This window comes from Zootoca vivipara, chromosome 1 (genome assembly GCF_963506605.1).
Source record: "Zootoca vivipara chromosome 1, rZooViv1.1, whole genome shotgun sequence".
NCBI lineage: Eukaryota > Metazoa > Chordata > Lepidosauria > Squamata > Lacertidae > Zootoca > Zootoca vivipara.
The window spans coordinates 117,762,388-117,783,803 of NC_083276.1; the positions used below are offsets into that span (position 1 = coordinate 117,762,388).

Sequence of the window (21,416 nt, forward strand, 5' to 3'; positions counted from 1 at the left end):
CTGGGACCTAACCAAGTAGGCTTGTTGGAAGTGTTTTCTCAGAAGCCAAAGTCCTCTTCAGGCAAAGATGTGAACCATCACTACAGTGGAGTCTGGGATTAAGGCCACAGTTGATCAATCTGGAGGAAGTTTTTAGCCTCTGGACCAGGTGTAGGCAACCTAAGGCCCATGGGCCATAAGCGGCCCACGAGGGTCGTTTAACCGGCCCACGAGCAACTCCCGAACTGAGCCGCCCTCTTGGCGAGTTCCTGCACGCTGTGGTAAACCGGCGCTATGCGGAGCAGGGAATCACTTCTGCGGCGCCGGAAATCGCATCTGTGCAGATGCTAGAAATCGCTTCTGCACAGAAGCAGACACCGGAAATCGTGTGTGTGTGTGTGATCTGGCCCACGGAGGGATCTCTGTTGGAGTGAACCGGCCCAGGCAAGGTAAACCTTGCTGACCCCTGCCTGGACCCATCAGTCCTGGTATAAATAGCAGATCCAGAACCTGTGTCCTTTCTTTGTCAAAAGGGCAGTGCCTCATACCTGCTGAATCCTAACCCCAACCCGGTCATGTCTTCCGTTCAGCTCCATTAAGTAACTGCAGAGATCCTGGTTTGGTGAACGCTTAGCTCAGGGCTGTTTTTGTTATATGGAAGCCTGCCTTGGCTCTTTGGGCTTGCTGCAAGCTTCATTCTCGACATCTCCTTATACTGAGACTGCTTTAAGACCTTGAGTCATATGGCTACCATTTTAGGCTTCTTTTCTACCTACATGGCATGGGCGTACCCAGGATCAAAACTAGGGGGGGCAAGGGGAGGGGCCAAGGCACGGAAGGGGAGGGGCCACAAAGTGGGCAGGAACAGCGAACTCGCGCTCCGCCGGGCTGTGCCCCTCCCTAGAAGCAGGGCTGGTGGGCGGAGGCGGAGCCCAGCCCAGCGGAGCGCGAGTTCAGCGTTCCCGCCCGCCGCGCCGCGCTCTCTGGTTCCCCGCCGCGCTTGGCCTTGCCAGAGGGCGCAACGGGGAGCTGGAGGGAGGGCGCAGCGCGGCGGGCGGGAACGGCGAACTCGCGCTCCGCCGGGCTGTGCTCCGCCTCTGCCCACCAGCCCTGCTTCTAGAGTAGGGCAGCTGCCCTAACTTGCCGCATGGTGGGTACGCCCTTGCTACATGGAATAATTCTTGTAACCATGGGTGAAAACTGAAGTACACAGTCCATGGGAGCTGCTGCATCTTGGCTTGATAAGCATTGGATAATATAAATTGAACCTAAGGAGGAGAGCAGAAGTCTAGATAATAAATGACTGGTCGCTCCTGCACTGCTTGCATGCACTGCTCAGAATCCACTGCGCATGGATTCTCAAGATCTCTGGTGCACTTAGGCGCCACCTCTGACTCAAAGGTTATGAGAACATGATAAAACCATCATTGATTTTCTGACATTAAAACTTTGCTTGCTCTTCAGATGTAAGTAGCTTTCCCATTGTAGCACGATCTAATCTGGATGGTGTAGATTAACCCATAGGGGGGGTTGACCTGTGGAGAATGCGCCTTGGGGTGGGATAAGAAGCTTGAACTTCATGACCTTCTAGGGCTATGATTTCAAAGGCCGCCTTGACTAATCGGTTAACAATAATGGGCCTGATCCAGCCCAAGTTAAACACTTTAGAATCCCATTGGTTTCAAAGAGGAAGATTAAGCATGTGCTTAAGTTTTTCTTCTTGAAATGAAGGGGACTGAAAAGTGGCCAGCTTTGGTTGACATATATATATATATATATATATATATATATAGAGAGAGAGAGAGAGAGAGAGAGAGAGAGAGAGAGAGAGAGAGAGAGAGAGAGAGAGAGAGAGAGAGAGAGAGAGAGGATTGGGTGGGGCGGCTGGGAGGGAGATTTTTTAAAAATAAAACCTTGGAGAGGAAGAAAGGAAGTGATGTGGACCAGGCATGTGCAAACCATTCCAGATACATTTCAAAGTTTTTAAGTGAGTGGAGCACAAGATGTCCAAATGTTTTCTCTGGCTACATATCTTCAGAGGCTAAACTGTGATTAATAGCATTGAAAAGAACCCTTTGAAGCAGGATTGGTGACATCAAAGTCCTAATCCATGGGTGGCAGGATTTTTATAATGAGTGGGAAGCATTTTAACACATTTCAAAGGATTTACAGCATGAATAAACAATAGGCCTCTGCAGATGTGCCACACACCTTTCAGAAACGTAACACACAAATAAGTTTCCATTTTAATTTAAATGTAAATAAAGTGTTAACACTTCTTTCAGATGTTAAAAGTGCCTTGTTTGCAGCAACTCCTGTGTCCCCCCCCCCCGCCCCCGCTTTACAGAAAGCATGTTAATTCTGAACAGCCTTCTTTAGTCCAAAAATCACAGCCAATGGTATATAACTGGAAAGAGGAAATATTAAATAAACAAAACCAGAGTCCATGTTTAAAATGTAAGTAATCACCCAGGAAGAAAATTCAATTAGCATAGTGGCTGTGTTATACTGAAAGGACATTTGATATTCTCACTTTCATTGCTGGTAAGCACTTTTGTAACTCAAAATATAGAGATTTCAAGGGCAACAGTGGATCACCATTCATGTTCGGTTGTTTGCTTGTTTGCTGGCTTGTTGTTGTTGTTTTTTTAAAAAAACAGGCAATTGGGTAGACCGGAAAAAAATGCTTGCTTTTGTTCCAACATCTGGGAACTAATAATTTCTTAGTTGGTTTAGATAGCCAATACCGATCCCCAACCCTTGGATGCTCTCCACAGAATTATTGCTTTTTATTGTCAGCACACGTTTTAAAGAAGATACTTTTAAATTATTTTTCCACCCCTTTGGTTTAAAGGTTTGCGGCCAGAACTATTCCTTTTTTGGCTAATGTGTAAGCAAGAGAAGGGATCTATAGAGGAATCTATATAATTTGAGGAAGTATCATGCCAAAAATGTAGACGATCGGGTGCAAACTGTGCATAACATGAGTTAAAACACACACACACACACACACACACACACACACACACTCACACACAATTTTGCTAATGTATAAAATCATTTATAGTGCTTGTGGCTTCACTTAGGCCACTTTAACTCAATGGGCCTTTCCCCAAGAAGACACATATACAATTGCAGGGATGTGGGTGGCCCTGTGGTCTAAACCACTGAGCCTCTTTGGGCTTGCCGATCGGAAGGTCGGCGGTTCAAATCCCTGCAACGGAGTGAGCTCCCATTGCTCTGTCCCAGCTCCTGCCAACCTAGCAAATCAAAAGCATTCCAGTGCAAGTAGATAAATAGGTACTGCTGCGGCGGGAAGGTAAACGGTGTTTCCGTGCGCTCTGGTTTCCGTCATGGCGTCCCATTGTGCCAGAAGTGGCTTAGTCATGCTGGCTACATGAACCGGAAAGCTGTCTGTGGACAAACGCCGGCTCCCTCGGCCTGAAAGCGAGATGAGTGTTGCAACCCCCATAGTCGCCTATGGGGGTTCCTTTACCTTTACCTTAACTTTACAGTTGCCCCATTTGCCAGGTACTCCAGGTACCATAACATACCTGGAGCATGTTATGCAAATACTTCAGAGCAATACCCAAGGAAATAACAGCAATAATTGGGTGCATTCCTCAATCTCAATCTTGCACAGATTTCACAAATATACCGTACCCACCATCAACTGTGCTGTTGTGCAACTCTCCTTTATTTCAGTGGGTTTGTTGACGAGTGCTTCTACGCCACATTTTGTTCTAGGAGTATTTGCAATGGTACTTTCATATAGCACACAAGAACAATACGATTATTATTTTTTAAAAAAAACAAGACAGAAAGGAAGTTGCTAAAAGCTGGTGCTTTTTTCTACATTTAAGGTTCAGATTCTTCAACCTTTTACTCAAGAAACAAGACATATTATTACGTGTTCTGCTCTTTTCTGAGAGGAGTGGAGTTTGCAAAAGAGCAGATATTCTAATTTTGCTACTTAACTGCAAAGCTTGCCACTGAAATCCCAGGAGGAGAACAGCTTAACTTTTATAGACACTAGCATAATATATGTTGCGTGATAGAGGCTAAAGTGCCTATATATACACCGGAAACACTTTAGATTCTAAATGGAAAAAGATAACGAATAAAACACATTAAGGCTGTTGCTGCTTAGTCCACACGTGTTGCCAACCCATCCTTAAGAAGACCTGATACAGAACAACTATGATGAATAGCTGAGATTGTTGATCCAACCACTCTTTCAAAATCTCCTTCATAACTAAGGCCAAATTAATTTGGCAGTAGTTGATACAGAGACCAGGAAAAAAAATCCAGAAACAGCTGTTGATACATTTTAAAGACATTTGGGAACTCTGCAAAAATATTTCTCTATCCAAGAGAACTGCTTTTACTGTGGCCTAAGTAACCAGGGTGGGGAGAACAATTTCTCTGATTTATCAGAGTTTGTTGTTGTTGTTGTTGTTGTTGAGTATCTTTATAGCCCACATTTCTCCCAAGTTTACCTTTACCTTTACCTCAACCCCAGAGTCAGTCACGACTGGACCTAATGGTCAGGGGTCCCTTTACCTTTAAGGGACCCAGGTGGCACTGTGGGTTAAACCACAGAGCCTAGGGCTTGCTGATCAGAAGGTCGGCAGTTTGAATCCCTGCGACGGGGTGAGCTCCTGTTGCTCTTTACCAGCTCCTGCCCACCTAGCAGTTCAAAAGCATGTCAAAGTGCAAGTAGATAAATAGGTACCGCTCTGGCAGGAAGGTAAACGGCGTTTCCGTGTGCTGCTCTGGTTTGTCAGAAGCGGCTTTGTCATGCTAGCCACATGACCTGGAAGCTGTACGCCGGCTCCCTCGGCCAATAATGCGAGATGAGCGCCGCAACTCCAGAGTCGGTCATGACTGGACCTAATGGTCAGGGGTCCCTTTACCTTTACCTAGCCCACATTTCTTCCAAGTTGGAATTCAAGGCTGTTTACAACATTTAAAAATGTCGTAAAATACAGAGCAATAAAAACAAACCAGTTAAAAATACAATTGGCCTGACAGCAGCCCTGTGATCAGAATCACCTGTACCTTAGTTTTGAAAGGCTTGTCTGAATAGGAAGGTCTTACCCTGCTGGCAGAAGGATAACAAAGGAGGAGCTAGCCTAACCACTCCTGGGAGGGAATTCCATAATAAGGCAGCAGCCACAGAAAAGTCTCTCTCTCTCTCTCTCATATATCACCACCAATGCACTTCTGATATTGATGGAAAGTGGAACTTAGCACCCAGGCAGGTCATATAAGGAGATATATGATCTTTCAGACTATCATTGTTTTAAAGCCAGGAAACCACTGAGGTTGGATATCAATTCTTATTTCTGAAGTAGCCTTTAGGTTCATGCTGGCGAGCAGTTTTTCCCTTATATAATCTAAATTAGATACTAGACAAACAAAAAGATTCCATTCCAGAAGCGTACAGTTTGGAGGGGGAATACCCTCCAACATTTCTCCGATGAAAACAGGGACGGCCCATTCCATAATGAGAATTTTACTGCTTGTATCCCACACATCTTACTGAGTTGCCACAGCCACTCTGGGCAGCTTCCAACATGTATAAAAACATAATAATACATTGAACATTAAAAAAAACTTCCCTATGCAGGATTGCCTTCAGACGGCTCAGGGATCGGATATCTCCATACCCTCCAACATTTCTCCAGTGAAAGTAGGGATGTCCTAAGTAAAAGGGACCTTCTGGAATCAAATCAGAAACCGGGACAGCTTCTCTAAATCAGGGGCATCCCTGGAAAATAGGGACACTTGGAAGGTCTGGTTACTACCCCTTTAATTAGTTGCTCCCCAAAGTACCCAACCATGAAGTTCTCTGCTGAGGCTACTCAGTTTTGAGCATTTGCCAAAGAGTAAAATTTGTGTGTGTGTGCATGCGTGTGTTGAGTTTTTTTCCTACAATATAATAATAATAATAATAATAATAATAATAATAATAATAATTTATACCCTGCCCATCTGGCTGGGTTCCCCCAGCCACTCTGGGTGGCTTCCAACAAAGATTAAAAATACATTAAAACATCAGTCATTAAAAACTTCCCTAAACAGGGCTGCCTTCAGATGTCTTCTAAAAGTCAGTTGTTTATTTCCTTGACATCTGATGGGAGGGCGTTTCACAGGGCAGGTGCCACCACCGAGAAGGCCCTCTGCCTGGTTCCCTGTAACTTCGCTTCCAACAGTGAGGGAACCACCAGAAGGCCCTCGGAGTTGGACCTCAGTGTCTGGGCTGAACGATGAGGTTGGAGACACTCCTTAAAGCGGTATACAATTTTTACGAAATAAATAACAACAACAACAAAGGAAAACAAAATCCCAAACTCACTAACAGGAAAGCAGGCATGCACATTCAGAAGACCACTGACCTTTGGAGCTTGCTGTGTGGTGAAGGGGCACTGAAGGTGGACCTTGTCAAAGCAAAGTACAAAATCAGAGCACGGCCAGCACCACCACTACCCTCATAGAAAACACTGAATTGAGAATATAAATAAAATCAAGACAGACATGGCAATTAATATTCTAGGCATCATTGCTTCATGCTTTACTAGGAAATTTTATAATATCTATGCACATACACATACACTCACAATCACAAACATACCAAATGTTTAAGCTGCCAGCGTTTCCCCCTAGGTTTCCCAGAGAAAAAAAATCACATTTTACTACATAGGCAGCAGCTGAAACAATGAAATATTTTGATAGCGCAGACATTTATTGAATTGAAACTGAATTTATTACAAGGCTCCTATACGAAGTGCTTTAGTTAGGGAATCAAGTATATAGGGCAGCACAAAAAAGGAGCAAGTTCCAAGAGGAAGAATTAATAATTCCGTTGTCATATATATACCGTACTTTCCCCTGTATAAGACAAGGTTTATTCTTCTGAAATTATGACAAAAGGGGGGGGGTCGTCTTCTACATGGATAGTTCATCGGGGGGGGGGATGGGATTGGTTGCTGCCGCGACCTGGAGATTGTCAGCGGCTATTTGGCGTGTTATTGGTGGCTGCGGCAATGGCTGGTGTTGATTTACTGTTGCTGTGGCAATTGGGCGGGTGATTGGCGGCTTCTGATAAGGAAAGCTCAACAACTCTGGGCAATCCTCCCCCCAAAAAGCTCAACAACTCCGGGCAATCACCTCCCATTTTCCTAATTTGGAGTCCCCCAAAATAGGGGGCCTCTTATACACAGGGGTGTGTTATACATGGACAAAATACGGTATATCTTTGGATGTCATAGAGTAGCAAATTTAGATGCATGCATTAGATGGTACGCCTAGCAGCCCAGCTCACATTTGTGAATTGTGCAAACTACACAGGTTTTCCTCTTGTCTTGCTTTCAAAGCTAGCCAATTGATACAAGCAGCACCCTTTTAAAAGTTCCTAAATTTAAATGAACAGTAACCAGTTGTTTCTCTCTGTCAGTCCAAAAATTAATACTAAAGGAATGTCTTTCTACTGAGCACATTTGCCACAGTCTTAAAGCTGACAGCAATTTTGAATGCATTTCGGGTAAAATGGACTGTTGAGATAATTATCTTGCATCCTTGTTGGAGATGGGGGAAACCTGACATTCACTTATTTATCCCTACAATGACTATCTTTCTTTTTATTCCACTAGGAGGAAAAACCACAGTCAAGAAGAGCCTTGTTTGCCTGCACTGGGTGAGAAAGTCCCTTAGAATCATAGAATTGTAGAGCTGGAAGGGACCCTGAGGATCATCTAGTCCAGCCCCATGCAATGCAGGTATATGCAGCTGTCCCATATGGGGATTGAACCTGCAACCTTGGCATTATCAGCACCATGCGCTAACCAACTGAGCTATCCAATGGTCAGCCTCCCTTCTGAGAGGGACTGTAAGGCCACTCCAAAAATTGGCTGTAAGTAGCTTTGAGCTCAGATTTTTAATGGAAAGGTAGCATACAAACATGGAATGAAATAATAATAATAATAATAATAATAATAATAATAATAATAATAATACTGCCCTTCAGCCAAACAGCTTCCAGGAGCAGTTCACAATACAATACAAAACAGTAAAGTCAGTATAACCCAATTATACTGAGGAAATATGATTGCCATCTTCAAATACAGTGGAACCTTGGTTTTCGAACGTAATCCATTCCGGAAGACCGTTCGACTTCTGAAATGTTTGAAAACCAAAGTAGTTACTTCCAGGTTTTCGGTGTTCGAAAACCAAAACGTTCGACTTCCGAGACGATTGAAAACCAAGGTTCCACTGTATCTTAAGGACTGTCACACAGAAGATGTACCAAACTTGTTTCCTCCTGCTCTGGAGGGTAGGACTAGAACAGGCATCCCCAAACTTCGGCCCTCCAGATGTTTTGGACTACAATTCCCATCTTCCCCGACCACTGGTCCTGTTAGCTAGGGATCATGGGAGCTGTAGGCCAAAACATCTGGAGGGCCGCAGTTTGGGGATGCCTGGACTAGAACCAAGTTACAAGAAAGGAAATTCTGACTACACATCAGGAATAACTTTTTGACAGTAAGAGCTGTTCGACAGTGGAAAGGTCTCCCTTGGGAGGTTTGTGGACTCTCCTACCTTGGAGGTCCTTAAGCACAGGTTGGTTGGGTGGCCATCCGTCATGGATGCTTTCACTGAGATTCCTGCCTCACAAGGGGTTGGACTTGATGATTCTCAGAGTCCCTTCTAATTTTACGATTCTATGTTGATGTGCATAGCTGGATATCACCAATAAGCATTGTCTTGCCTTTGCCCTCTGTGCACATTTCAAGAAGAGGATGATTCCAGACTAGAGCAGGGTGGCTAACCTGTCGCCATCACACCAGGTTAGTCACCCTTGCCATAAAGCTCAGGCCTGACCCACCATATCTACTTCCTTCTCTATATGCTACCATACCAGAGAGGGTGGCTTCTCGGAGCCTTAGCAGCAGCAGTATTGTACAGCCATACATGCCTATGACACAAAAGTTAATTCAGGCTTCCCCAAACTAAGGTCTGCGGGCCGGATGCGGCCTGCGAGGCTCATTTATGTGGCCCCCAGCAACTCCCGTCGCCCGCTCTCACCGGCATGGCACGGCACGGCTGGCCACTTCCACGTCTGAAGTGCGCCGGAAATGACGCTTGCGCATGCGCTCAAGCTATTTCCGGCACCTTTCCGACCTGGAAGTGGGCAGCTGCGTCACGCCGCGCCGGTGAGAGCAGACGGCGGCAACGAGTGGCAGGGGTTGTCGGGGGCCGCATAAATGAGCCTTGCAGACTGCATCTGGCCGGTGGGTCTTAATTTGGGGAATCCTGATGTACATGAACTGGGAGCTCCCCCAGGGTTTAATTTAATTTAATTTAAGCAGCTGCTTAAATTACGGTAAGCCATGCCCCCAGCCAACTGGATTGGTCAGCCAGGGGCGTGGCGCGGCCGGGACTCCCCTATGATGCAGTGGCATTGCCACGCCCCCGCTATGCACGGGGAGAGCGCATGGCCTGCCCACAACATCGCCCCACAGGGAAGTGGAGCGGCCTTATTATTATTGTTGTTATTTATTGAATTTATATACCGCCCTATACCCGGAAGTCTCAGGGTGGTTCACAGAATAAAATCAAAATCTAAAACCACAAAGGGTGGTTGATCCTTACTAGACTACCTGCACGGCGTAGGAGTCAGATAAAGCCGGTTCAATTCCAATGCCTAAGCCAATACCACTCACATTCTGTAACCGATAAAGTTGTGGCCTTAATTTGCCCATTAACCTAAAATACTGATGTCCATGTGTTTCATTATTCAACAAATGGGGGAGGGCTCAGGGCCTTGACACGGAAACGCATGCTCATGTCATCTTTTGGAAAGAACTGAATAGCATACTTAAAAACAACACTAATCGCAGTCCAAGGCTACCTCTCCTGTGTCAACAAACCTTCTTACAGACAGACTAGATAACAAATCAATGGGAGGGCCACATTCTCCAATGTTTCATCCTGGCAGCCCTAGATACTCTCCCCTAGCCTCTTGGCGCATGGAGGGGATTTTCCCAATTTCTCTCTGCAGGAATTATTGCTTGAGAGATTTTAACTGTGAACATCAGCTGTTTTCCAGTTCAGCTCAGTTCCTGCCAGTTGTGAGGTAAAGGATAATTACTGCAACCCTATGCACACTTCTCCTGGGAGTAAGCCCACCAAAAGCCAGAGGGATTTTCTTCTGAGCAAACATGTGATGCACTGCACTAAAAAAAGGCACTACATGATGGAAAACAACTGGTCATTCAACTCAACCTTGAGTTTGAAGGGAGGCCCATTGAAAGCCCACTAAGTGTAATAAAAACTTCATATAATCCCAGACCCAGTTAATCTATATTTAATCAAGTTCACTAATGTCCCACATCTGTAGACCAGTGTAGTTCACAAATGTTCCTTTGCCCATCTGTGGTTTAAGACCTGCTCTTTGTGCACAAAGCATTGGCAACACGGCAAAATACAATTAATTTTTACAAGCTTTTTATCATATGGGCCAGACATGTAGAAGCAAGAAAAGCCCTTAAAGTTCTAAGGCAGGCACTATAGACTTTCAATTAACTTTACTCAATTCTTGGAAAATATACATTTTGATTTATCTATAAATGGAGACGTTATCATTGTAATAGCTTTGTTACCGGTCCATTATATTGGGGGTAATTGGGGGGGGGGGAGTCTGCAGTCATCTTTCAGCCAAGAAAGCATGCAATTCCAAACCTCCATTCCATTTTATCATGAGCAGAATTAATAAACTGTAAATAGCTTTGGAGTCATTTCCCCCCGCCCCGCTTTGATTATTCATGGAAATAAAAAAAGAGAGAGAAGCATAAACTTAAGTGGAAGCATATTACGTTTAAATGAATGTATATGATGCGTATCAGGCCACGGAATAAATTCTGTACATACATCAATCACGTTGAGATTGGAATTCAAGTGGCACAGTAAAAAAAAAAACCCGAACAATCTGTGATCTCTCCGAAAGTGCCATTTGCTAAAGAAGATGCTGTTAAATCAGCCTTCCCCAACTCAGTGCCCTCCAGATGTTTTAGACAAGAAGTTCCATCAGCCCCAGTCAGCATAAAGGTAAAGGGACCCCTGACCATCAGGTCCAGTCATGGATGACTCTGGGGTTGTGGAGCTCATCTTGCTTTATTGGCCATGGGAGCCGGCGTACAGCTTCCAGGTCATGTGGCCAGCATGACAAAGCTGCTTCTGGTGAACCAGAGCAGCACACGGAAACACCATTTACCTTCCCGCTGTAGTGGTACCTATTTATCTACTTGCACTTTGATGTGCTTTTGAACTGCTAGGTTGGCAGGAGCTGGGACCGAGCAACGGGAGCTCACCCCATCGCGGGGATTCAAACCGCCCTGGGCTCTGTGGTTTAGACCAGTGTTTCTCAACCAGTGTGCCTCCAGATGTTTTGGGACTACAACTCCCATCATTCCTGACCACTGGTCTTGCTAGCTAGGGATGATGGGAGTTGTAGTCCCAAAACATCTAGAGGCACACTGGTTGAGAAACACTGGTTTAGACCACAGCACCACCCACGTCCCAGTCAGCATAGCCAGGCATAATGGGAGTGATACCAGGCTGGGGAAAGCTGCATTAAACCTTAACAGAAAAATAATAATTACGAATAGGCCACAGTCCTTCAAGATTTCCTTCTCCCGCTTATTGATACCTCTTCCATTTGCAGCAACACAGCACTTCTGAGATCCTGCTTGCAGAATAGGCGGTGAAAGGGTGGGTGGGCACAGCAGTGGAGCAAGCCGATTGGGTGCCTGGGGTGGCACGCATGCCTGCGCCCAGGAGCGGGGCCAGCCACTTGCGGGGTGGGGCCAGCTGTGGCAGGATGCTCTGGGGAGCCTCCGAGGAGTCTGCCTGCCTCCTCCCCCTCAGCTGCCCTACAGCTTAGGGGGAGGCAGCGGGCGGACCGTTTGGGGCAGTGTGGAGCCTGCGGGCACCCAAGCCACCATGTCACTCCCAGGAGAGACGCGTGGCTTGGGGGTGCTGCAGGCCCCACAGTGAGTGCCGCCTGACATTTTGTCACCCCCCTCAGTGGTGACACCCAGGGCAGTCCGCCATCACCGCACCCCCTTCCTCCGCCCCTGAGTGGGCAGGACTGGAGAAGTTGCTACGGCTTAGTCTCCTTGCAGGGTTAAGAGGTGGTCTCTTGGTTGCAACTAGGGCTGGAACTCAGACATGAAGCCCAGGAACCTGCAAGCCCAGGGCAAGCCCAAAAGGGGACCCAGAGAATGACAGGTGATAGGGGCACTTGCAAACAGATAGTGTTATAATTTAAGTGAGTTTAAATGGCAAGACTGCACATGCTCAGAGTATTTCTTTTCCTACATCAGGGTTGGCAAGCTGCATTTTGCTTTGTTTGTTTTTTGCTTTAATATATCAAAAACGTAGACACAGTTGTAACCCCCCCCCCATTAAGCCATGGGTCTAAAATTACCTAGCTGCACCACTGATTGCAACCTAACAACTTTAACACTGTTGCCTTTACAGCCTGCTAGGGTGGCCCAATGTAAAGATGGACAGGACTCCTGCCCCCTTAATATTTGTGCAGAAGAGGGAATTTTGGCAGCTGCAGCTTGCATGACCTGCTGAAATTCCCTCTATTACATAACTGTTAAATGTGCAGGAGCTCTGTCCTCTTTTTCATCAGGCCGTAAGCTTCCCAGGGGCATCATTGGTGGAAACAGAATGCAATGCTAACTAGACCTTTTCCCTCATGCATTAAAAAAGGTAAATGGTAAAGTACCCCTGATCAAAGGTGACTATGGGGTTGTGGCACTCATCTTGCTTTCAGGCCAAGGGAGCCGGTGTTTGTACACAGACAGGTTTCCGGGTCATGTGGCCAGCATGACTAAACCACTTCTGGGACAAATGGGACACCGTGACGGAAACCAGAGCACACAGAAACGCTGTTTACCTTCCCACCGCAGAGGTACCTATTTATCTACTTGCACTGGTGTGCTTTCGAACTGCTAGAGTTGGGATAGAGCAATGGGAGCTCACTCTGTCACGGGGATTCAAACCGCTGACCTTCTGATTGGCAAGCCCAAGAGGCTCAGTGGTTTAGACCAGTGTTTCTCAACCTTTTTTGGGCCACGGCACACTTGTTCCGTGAAAAAAATCACGAGGCACACCACCATTAAAAAAGTTTAAAAAATTAACTCTGTGCCGCCCTATATTATAATTATGACTGTAAGAAACACTTGCCAAATATTGCTTTCCGGCGGGTCAGCGCTGCCGAGTTCTTAAAAGATCCGGGTTTCTGATCCATCCCACCCGACCCCGCCGTCCCGTATCTTACCCTGTGCGTGTTCTCGGACTTGTGAGAGGACAATTTGGTCTTCATGCCTCCGTGAATTAGCAACAAACTACCTTTTGAATGATGGAGATTGAATATTTTACAAGTAGCTACTTGAAGTCCGCTCGATTTTCCAAAAAAGAGACACACGTGCGGCACTATTAGCTGGGGGCTGCCATCTTGGCTAAAGATTCTGGGATGATCCTGTCACATGAGGCATGGGGAAAATGGAAATAATGAAAGCTGATTGGTCTGTGGAAACTAGAAGGGGCAAAGAAATAGGATGCCCAGGGAGGTGGATTTTGCAGCTGCAAAATCGCCCTTCTCGTCGCCGCACATCGCGGCACACCAGCCAGCGTCTCGCGGCACACTAGTGTGCTGCGGAACAGCGGTTGAGAAACGCTGGTTTAGACCACAGCGCTACCTGCATCCCACCCTCATGCATTAGAACTCTTTTCGCATGCTGATGAATTAGCACACAGTTCTGGTCTAATTTGTGCTGCACAGTGGTATGTTTTCAGCTGTGAAACATCCTATCCCTTTCCCCTGGGAACCAAGTTCAGACCTAGAGTGATTACTGTTGCTTTCTTTCTTTCCTGCTCATCTGTTACATTTATCTGGTCATGATAAATGCAAGCACCTGTGGTGCCTGTGGTGTATCAAGCTAAAAATATCCCTGCTTCAGACTGGGGTCAGATCCACACAACACAGCTAAAGGACTTCCAATGCATAGTGAAAGCACATTTCTTTTCCCAAAGAATCTCAGGAACTGTATTTCCCCCCTGATAGAGCCATACTTCTCCAGGCCCTCAGGAAACTACAGTTCCCAAGATTCTCTGGGAGAAGCTTTAAATAAATGTGCATCCTAGCCCAGAAAGGATCTCCAAATCTAAATGCAATTCTCCAGTGTGGAAATCCCAGGAGAGGTAGCTCTGCTGCATTTCACTCTGTTTTACTCACCTGCATATCCTTAGAGCTTAGGACCAGAAAATGATGCAACTAACCCAAAAGCAGGGCAATTACTTCTTGTTCACAAGGAACTATTTGCTGCAATTTTTTTTTTGCAACAATTGAAACACCATCTTCTCCTTTACATTTCAAAACATTGACAGAAATAAATGAATGATGGGCTCCTAGAACTAACATGTTTAATGTTATTGTACAGATTGTCACATTAGAATCTTACATTAACAGAGCGAGTTTGCCTTTTTAATTTGGTTTATTGCTGCTTCAGTTCTGCTATTGTAAGACTGCGGGCCTGTAAACACTAATCTTGGAGCAAGCCTCACTGAATCGAGTGAGTAAACGTGCACTGTAAATAATATACGCACAAACAAACAAAATGTTCTCTGTGATGATGTCAACATGGTAGGGAGTACTTAAAAAAACCCAAACACCTATCCAGAACAATATTTAGAGCAGGGATGTCCAACAGGTTGATCGTGATCTACTGGTAGATCCCTGTGAGGTTTTGGTAGATAGCGGTCGATCTCTGGCTCTCTTTCCTTAGCATCTCTAAAACTGATTCCTGCCATGCCCCCTCGCCCCGCCCTCCATTGTTGTATGATCTCTGGAAGGGAAGACGGAGCTTTCTCTGGCTGCCGTTTTGATCCATAGGGATCTTTCTGTGAGTGACTATACCCCTTTGTCCCTTGCCTTTAACCCCCCCAAAAACAGAACTCCCCAACCCAAGCTTTTTCTATAACCCCTAAAAACGTGGCTTTTCTCCTCCCTAAAAAGATCAACAACTTTGAGCTGAACCCCACCCCCCAAAAACGGGGGTAGATCACTGCCAGTTTTTAATTCTGAAAGTAGATCGCAGTCTCTTGAGAGTTGGCCACCCCTGATTTAGAAAATATATTTTGTAGAGGCCATCCTTTTCAAAGTAATTCTTTGCTCTGTGATAGCACCACCTAGTGGTACATTCCTACACAGAATGGAGTTACTGGGTCCCTATCAGCTTAGAAAATGCAACCTTATGCATTTAACCAGTGATATAATGAGGCCCTTTTTCTATTTTCAAAACCGTCTATGCTGCGCAGCAACAAAAACCAGTGCAATAAACTGAATGACATCATCAGTTTTTATTATCTATTTATGTATGAAATCTCCGTCCCACAGGGCTGGCCCAACTATTAGGTAGAGTGAGGTGACTATCTCGGGCAGATGATTTGGGGTGTCATGAAAGGGACATCAACTTATCGTTGTTGTATATTTACTGGCAGGAAAGTGGGGAGAGAGGAGCTGGGGAGAGCAGGGGAGCCCCCGACTGCAGCAGTTCAGGGAGGTATGGTGTGGGAGGCGGGCCAGGCTTGGTATGGGGCACATGGTACAGGCAGTTAGTGACTGTGCCAGCCCCTCCTTCAACATGGGGAGTTTCGATTGTCCTATTAGCCAGCCCTTGGGACTGTGGCTGCTGTTGCTGAATGCCAAGTCTCATCCAGTGGAGTGGATGAGGCCAAGAGACTTAAGATCAATTCTGGTGAGACTATAAGGGACTGTTAGTAGTTGGTTCCCTAAACTGGATGGCTGGGAGGCTACCTGCTCTTGATGGGGTCACACTCCCTCTGAAGCAGTGGGTTCTCATTCTGGAGGTACTCCTGGATCCACTGCTGTCGCTTGGGGTTCAAGTGGCCTTGGCGGCTTCCATCAACTTTGACTGGTGGCCCAGCTGTGTCCTTATCTGAAGAGGAATAGCTTTGTTGTCTATGTATACCTGAAGGAGCGTCTCTACCCCCTATTGTTCAGCCCGGACACTGAGGTCCATCGCCGAGGGCCTTCTGGCAGTTCCCTCACTGCAAGAAGCATTGCTACAGGGAACCAGGCAGAGGGCCTTCTCGGTAGTGGCACCTGCCCTGTGGAACGCCCTCCCATCAGAGGTCAGAGAGATAAACAACTACCTGACGTTTAGAAAATACCTAAAGGCAGCCCTGTTTAGGGAAGTTTTTAATCTGTGATATTTTAATGTATTTTAATGTGTGTTGGAAGCTGCTCAGAGTGGCCGGGGGGACCCAGCCAGATGGGCGGGGTATAAATAAATTATATTATTATTATTATTATTATTATTATTATTATTATTATGCTTTGGTATCCTCTAGGTTAGATTCCTGCAATGCATTAAACACAGGGCTGCCCCAGTCCTGGCCCAACTACACTGGCTGCCAAATATTTTCTGGGCCTAATTCAAACTGCTGGCTTGCCTTAAACAGCTCAGGGCTGCAATACCTCAAAGACTGCCTCTCCCCATATGAACCGACCCCAACCCTGCAATTATTACCTGAGGCCCTTCTTTGTGCGTGTGAGAGGCCTGGAGGGTGGCAACCTGAGAATGGGTCTTTTAGGTGGTGGCTCCCTGATTGTGGAATGCTCTCTTCAGGGAGGCTCACCTGGTGCCATTGCATCTTTATGTGCCAGGCAAAAACATTTCTCTTCTCTTAGACCTTTGGCTAATTAAACAATATACTGTATGGCCTTTTAAGATGTTGGGTGTTGTTTTGTACTGTTTTTGTCTGTTATTATGGTATGTATTTTTGTGATTTTATATTGGAAGCCACCCTGTGATCTTCAGATGAAGAGCAGTATAGAAATTTAATTAACAAGAACAACATAACATTTTCTTAGTCAACAACCTGAAGGGCTTGGTCTCCTGCGGCCAAGATGGTGGTAAACATATTGCTCTGCTTTCCTTTCAGTGAAGCCAAGAGGTAGGTCTTGTTGTTTAGGCAGCCCAGGACCTCCATACACACTACCCAGGCTTGTGCCCTGGGGAGGCCACTTTGGTGCAACTAAAACAGTTTGGCTTCACCCCTGGAGGTGCACTCCATTGTCTCTTGAGACAGACAGATGACAGCAACAACCAACATACACCATGTGAGCTTTGAACCAACCAGAACTTCCATCCGGACTGCAAATGGCAGAGGAAACTGAATATTCCCCACTGCCCTTGGCTCAAGATTGGCACAACCTTCACCATATCTATTTTATTTTACTTCATAAAATTTATATGCTGCTTGATTGTAAAAACAAAACCTCAAAGCAGTCTACAGTTGACAAAACCATGCAAGGGGTAGCCTTCACAAAACTTCACAGACCTTTTAGTGCATGCTGATAATTTCAGCTGGGCATACATCTATGCCTCTGGCAAAGTTTACCACAGTAGTGGAAACCCATGTCTCTCACACATACCCCTTTGCAGGGGCAGGCATTATTATGCGGGAAGCTGTCGGCCCCTCAATTTGAGGTGAAGGGGACAAATCCATCTACAAAATTTCTCCAGCAGGTTATTTCTTAGTCCCTTGCTGCATTCTCCATTATGTACCTGAGTTAATTATTTCAGACAAGTGTTCACAAAATCATTGGCTAGGCAATGCACTGAAGAAAGCATGCTAATCAGCTTTTAAAAACGAAATAGGTTTGCAGCCCTATGAAAGTATTTGTGGTAGTCTGACAAGAGGGTCAGGCTCTGGCAACACAAAATAGAAAACCAACGATCTGACATTAAGAAGAAAGTAGATTCATTGCAGAAAGGCATGATAACAAGCACAATACATTTCAAGCCTTATCTAAGATCTTCATCGGGGGGGGGGGGATCTCAATCGAAAGATAGAAGCAAGACTCAACAGGCTCAGTTACATTTCACATACATCAGAGCTCTTGGGGGGGGGAATCCTCTCTTGTTTCAATTACATCACACGTACTTCAGAGATCTGAAACATCTCGGTCGTCTCAGTTATATTATGTGTAGTTCAGAGTTCTGAAGTGCGTGTAATGTTACAGGAACTGTTGAGACCTGTTTGCTTTTTTGGATTCATTCCCCCGCCCTAGAAACTTTCTACAATAAATCTGCTTTGCACACAGGAATTGATGGTCGATTTTCTGCTTTGCACCGCAAATACTACAAGCCCTTCGGGTTAACTGCACAGTTAAGAAAAATCTGGCAATACTTGGAAGATTTCTGTAAGCCCTGCATTGCTACAGCAGCAGCAACCACCCTCAAATTCTATGGAAGAAACAGCATAACAAAGAGGCACCTGTCCTATCTAAACTGATATCCCCCAGCCTTCCTTGGCATCAACTGTTCTCAATGGGATTTCAGAAATGTGAAGGCTCCAAGATTGCCCTGAGAAATCTAGGGATGCATTCAAATGATACTCTCCTCTACCTCCTCCCAACGTGTAGTAGGAAAGTGAAAATGTGTCTTCCTGCCTCACCTGTAATTTTGGCACCTCCAGATGCCCACGGCCAGGCATAATGTCTGAACATGGAGTGCATGTGTGAAATCCAGGACATGTAGGCTCAAATCATATGGTAGATAACAAGCAATTAGAGCTCACCTGTGCAGGCATTTGTGTATGTCCTAGGGTGACCAGGTGCAGAAAAGAGGGCGTGGCACTCACTCCTTTAAGAGGGGGGACACCTCGCTTGCAAGTAGTATGTGTGAAAAGGATCTAGGGGTCTTAGTAGACCACAAGGTGAACATGAGTCAATAGTGTGATGCAGCAGCAAAATTTTTAAAAAAGGCTAACGCTATTCTAGGCTGCAACAACAGAAGTATCAAGTGGATCATGGGAAGTAATTGTCCAACTCTATTCTGCCTTGGTCAGACCACAGCTGGAGTACTGTGTCCAGTTCTGGGCACCACAGTTTAAGGAGGATATTGACGAGCTGGAATGTGTGCAGAGGTGGGTGACCAAAGGGTCTGGAAACCAAGTCTTGTGAGGAACAGTTGAGGCAGTTTGGTATATTTAGCCCGGAAAAGAGGAGACTGAGAGGAGATATGATAGCCATCTTCACATATCTCAAGGGCTGTCACGCGGAAGAGGGAGCAAGCTTGTTTTCTCTTGCTCTGGAGGGTAGGATTCAAACCAATGGATTCAAGTTGGAAGAAAGGAGATTCTGACTAAACATCAGGAAGAACTTTCTGACAGTAAGAGCTGTTCAACAGTGCGATGGACTCCTTTTGGAGGTGTGGACTCTCCTTGGAGTTTTTTAAGCAGCAGTTGAATGACCATCTGCCATAGATGCTTTAGTTGAGATTTCTGCTTTGCAGGGGGTTGGACTAGATGACCATTGGGGTCCCTTCCAGCTCTACAATTCTGTGATTCTATAGTGCCGTGAAAGCTACACCTGTTGAAATTCTGTTTTCTACACAGCTATTAAAGGCACAAGAGCTCTCTCTTCTTTTGCATCGAGCCACCCTGGCACATTGTGCATTGTCCCTGCAGAGATCATTGATGTCTAGCATGTTTGAAGAGGTGCAGGCATAATCTCATGCTCCAAACATGTGCAGGAGGAGAACATGGAGGAAAATATACTCTAAAGCAGGCCTGGGAAAACGCTAGAATGCTATTTCCTTCAGCTTGTTTCAAAATATCTTGTGACATCTTCTGAACAGTGATCCTGAGATTGTCTATTAAACAGCAAACACGTGAGATACCTTTCTCTCATAATCACAGTTTCCTTGTACGACTTGCCTCCATTACACTTCTCTAATCACAAGTGATTTACTTGGTCTTTTCAACTCATTAAAACAATGTCATGTTAGACCTACGAGCCATCATGTATTTTTACAAGTACCATACATCATTTCTATTATGCCACAGATAGGCTTTTACTGTGAAGTGAACTATTTTTCTTCCATGCAGTGGTTACTGACAGATTCTGTTTGCTTCCAACAGTGAGCATATGTACAGGTTATCTTTATGTGGTGTGTGTTAACAGAATCGTGCTGTCTAATCCACAGAGAGGTGAATTTTCTTTTTTCTTTTTGGCACACTCACAAGGAAGGGTTTCCCATTCACTTTCATGTCCGAAAGAGCTCCATGGATGCATCAGGAACACGCATGCTGAGCTTTTTCCTAACACAGAAGTGAACTGACAAATTATTATTCACATGAGATCTCTGCATGCTCATTGAAAGCTCATAGAAATCCATCCTGCTAATCAACATGGTAATAGACCTGAGATGGACCTCTGAACTTAAAAATGGAAAGCATATTGCTGGTGGTCAACAAAAGAGGTTCAAAGACTCTCTCAAGGTAAATCTAAAAAAATGTTGTATAAACACCGACAACTGGGAAATACTGGCCTGTGAGCGCTCCATTTGGAGAACAGCCTTTACCAAAGGTGTCATGGGCTTTGAAGACGCTCGAACTCAGGACGAAAGGGAGAAACGTGCTAAGAGGAAGGCACTCTTGGCAACCCCTCACCGTGATCGACTCCTGCCTGGAAACCTATGTCCCCACTGTGGAAGGACGTGGGGATCCAGAATTGGCCTCCACAGTCACTTACGGACTCCCTGTTAAAACCGTGTTTACGGAAGACAATCTTACTCAGCTTCGAGTGACCGGCAAAGAAGAAGAAGAAGATAAGGAGTACCTGTTTTGGTTAAAGGACTTGAAAAGAGCTGCTGGAGAAGTTTGTTCTCTGAGGTCCTCAGTACCACCACTATGTCAGCAGGGAGAGTGTCTCTGTTCTTCTCAAGGAAGCCATAAGCATCGTACTGCACCTATACCATATGGGAGGTTAAAAGCAAAACCGGCCGTTATAAAATTCTGCTACCGGTATCTATTTAAAAGCTATAGTTATTTAAGATATCTAAGATAAGATAAGATATCTTTATTGTCATTGTCATTGTCCCCTTGCGGGAACAACGAAATTACTCGGTTGCTACATCCACTCAGATAAAGCATTCCGCATAATCCAAAATTACAAAACCTAATTAAAAACAGTAAATATAATACAAATAACAAGTAAAATAAGATGACTTCAAAGTCCAGGCTTTCCATTTAAGGCCAAAATCGCTCTAGAGAAGAAACTGTTCCTGAGACGGCTCGTTCTTGCCTGCATAGTTCTATATCTCCGTCCCAATGGCAGGAGCTGAAAGAAATGGTGACCAGGGTGCATTGGATCTCTTGATATGTCTAGTGCTTTTCTATGGCACCTGGTGGTATAGATTTGTTCTAAGTTGGAGAGTGAGCAGCCAATAATGCTCTCTGCTGTTTTAATAATTCTACACAGCCCTGCTCTGTCCTGAGAAGTACAGCTTCCGTACCACACACATAAACCGTACGTGAGCACGCTCTGT

General features: G+C 45.3%; 1 protein-coding gene across 1 annotated transcript in view; it reads right to left on the minus strand.

Moving 5' to 3' along the window:
- The window catches only part of MYO3B (myosin IIIB), a 253,454-nt gene that overhangs the window by 85,962 nt on the left and 146,076 nt on the right, over positions 1–21,416 (minus strand). The window contains exon 23 of the mRNA XM_060281215.1: positions 20,708–20,837. Coding sequence (XP_060137198.1) covers positions 20,708–20,837 — 130 coding nt within the window. The remainder of the gene's footprint in view (positions 1–20,707; positions 20,838–21,416) is intronic.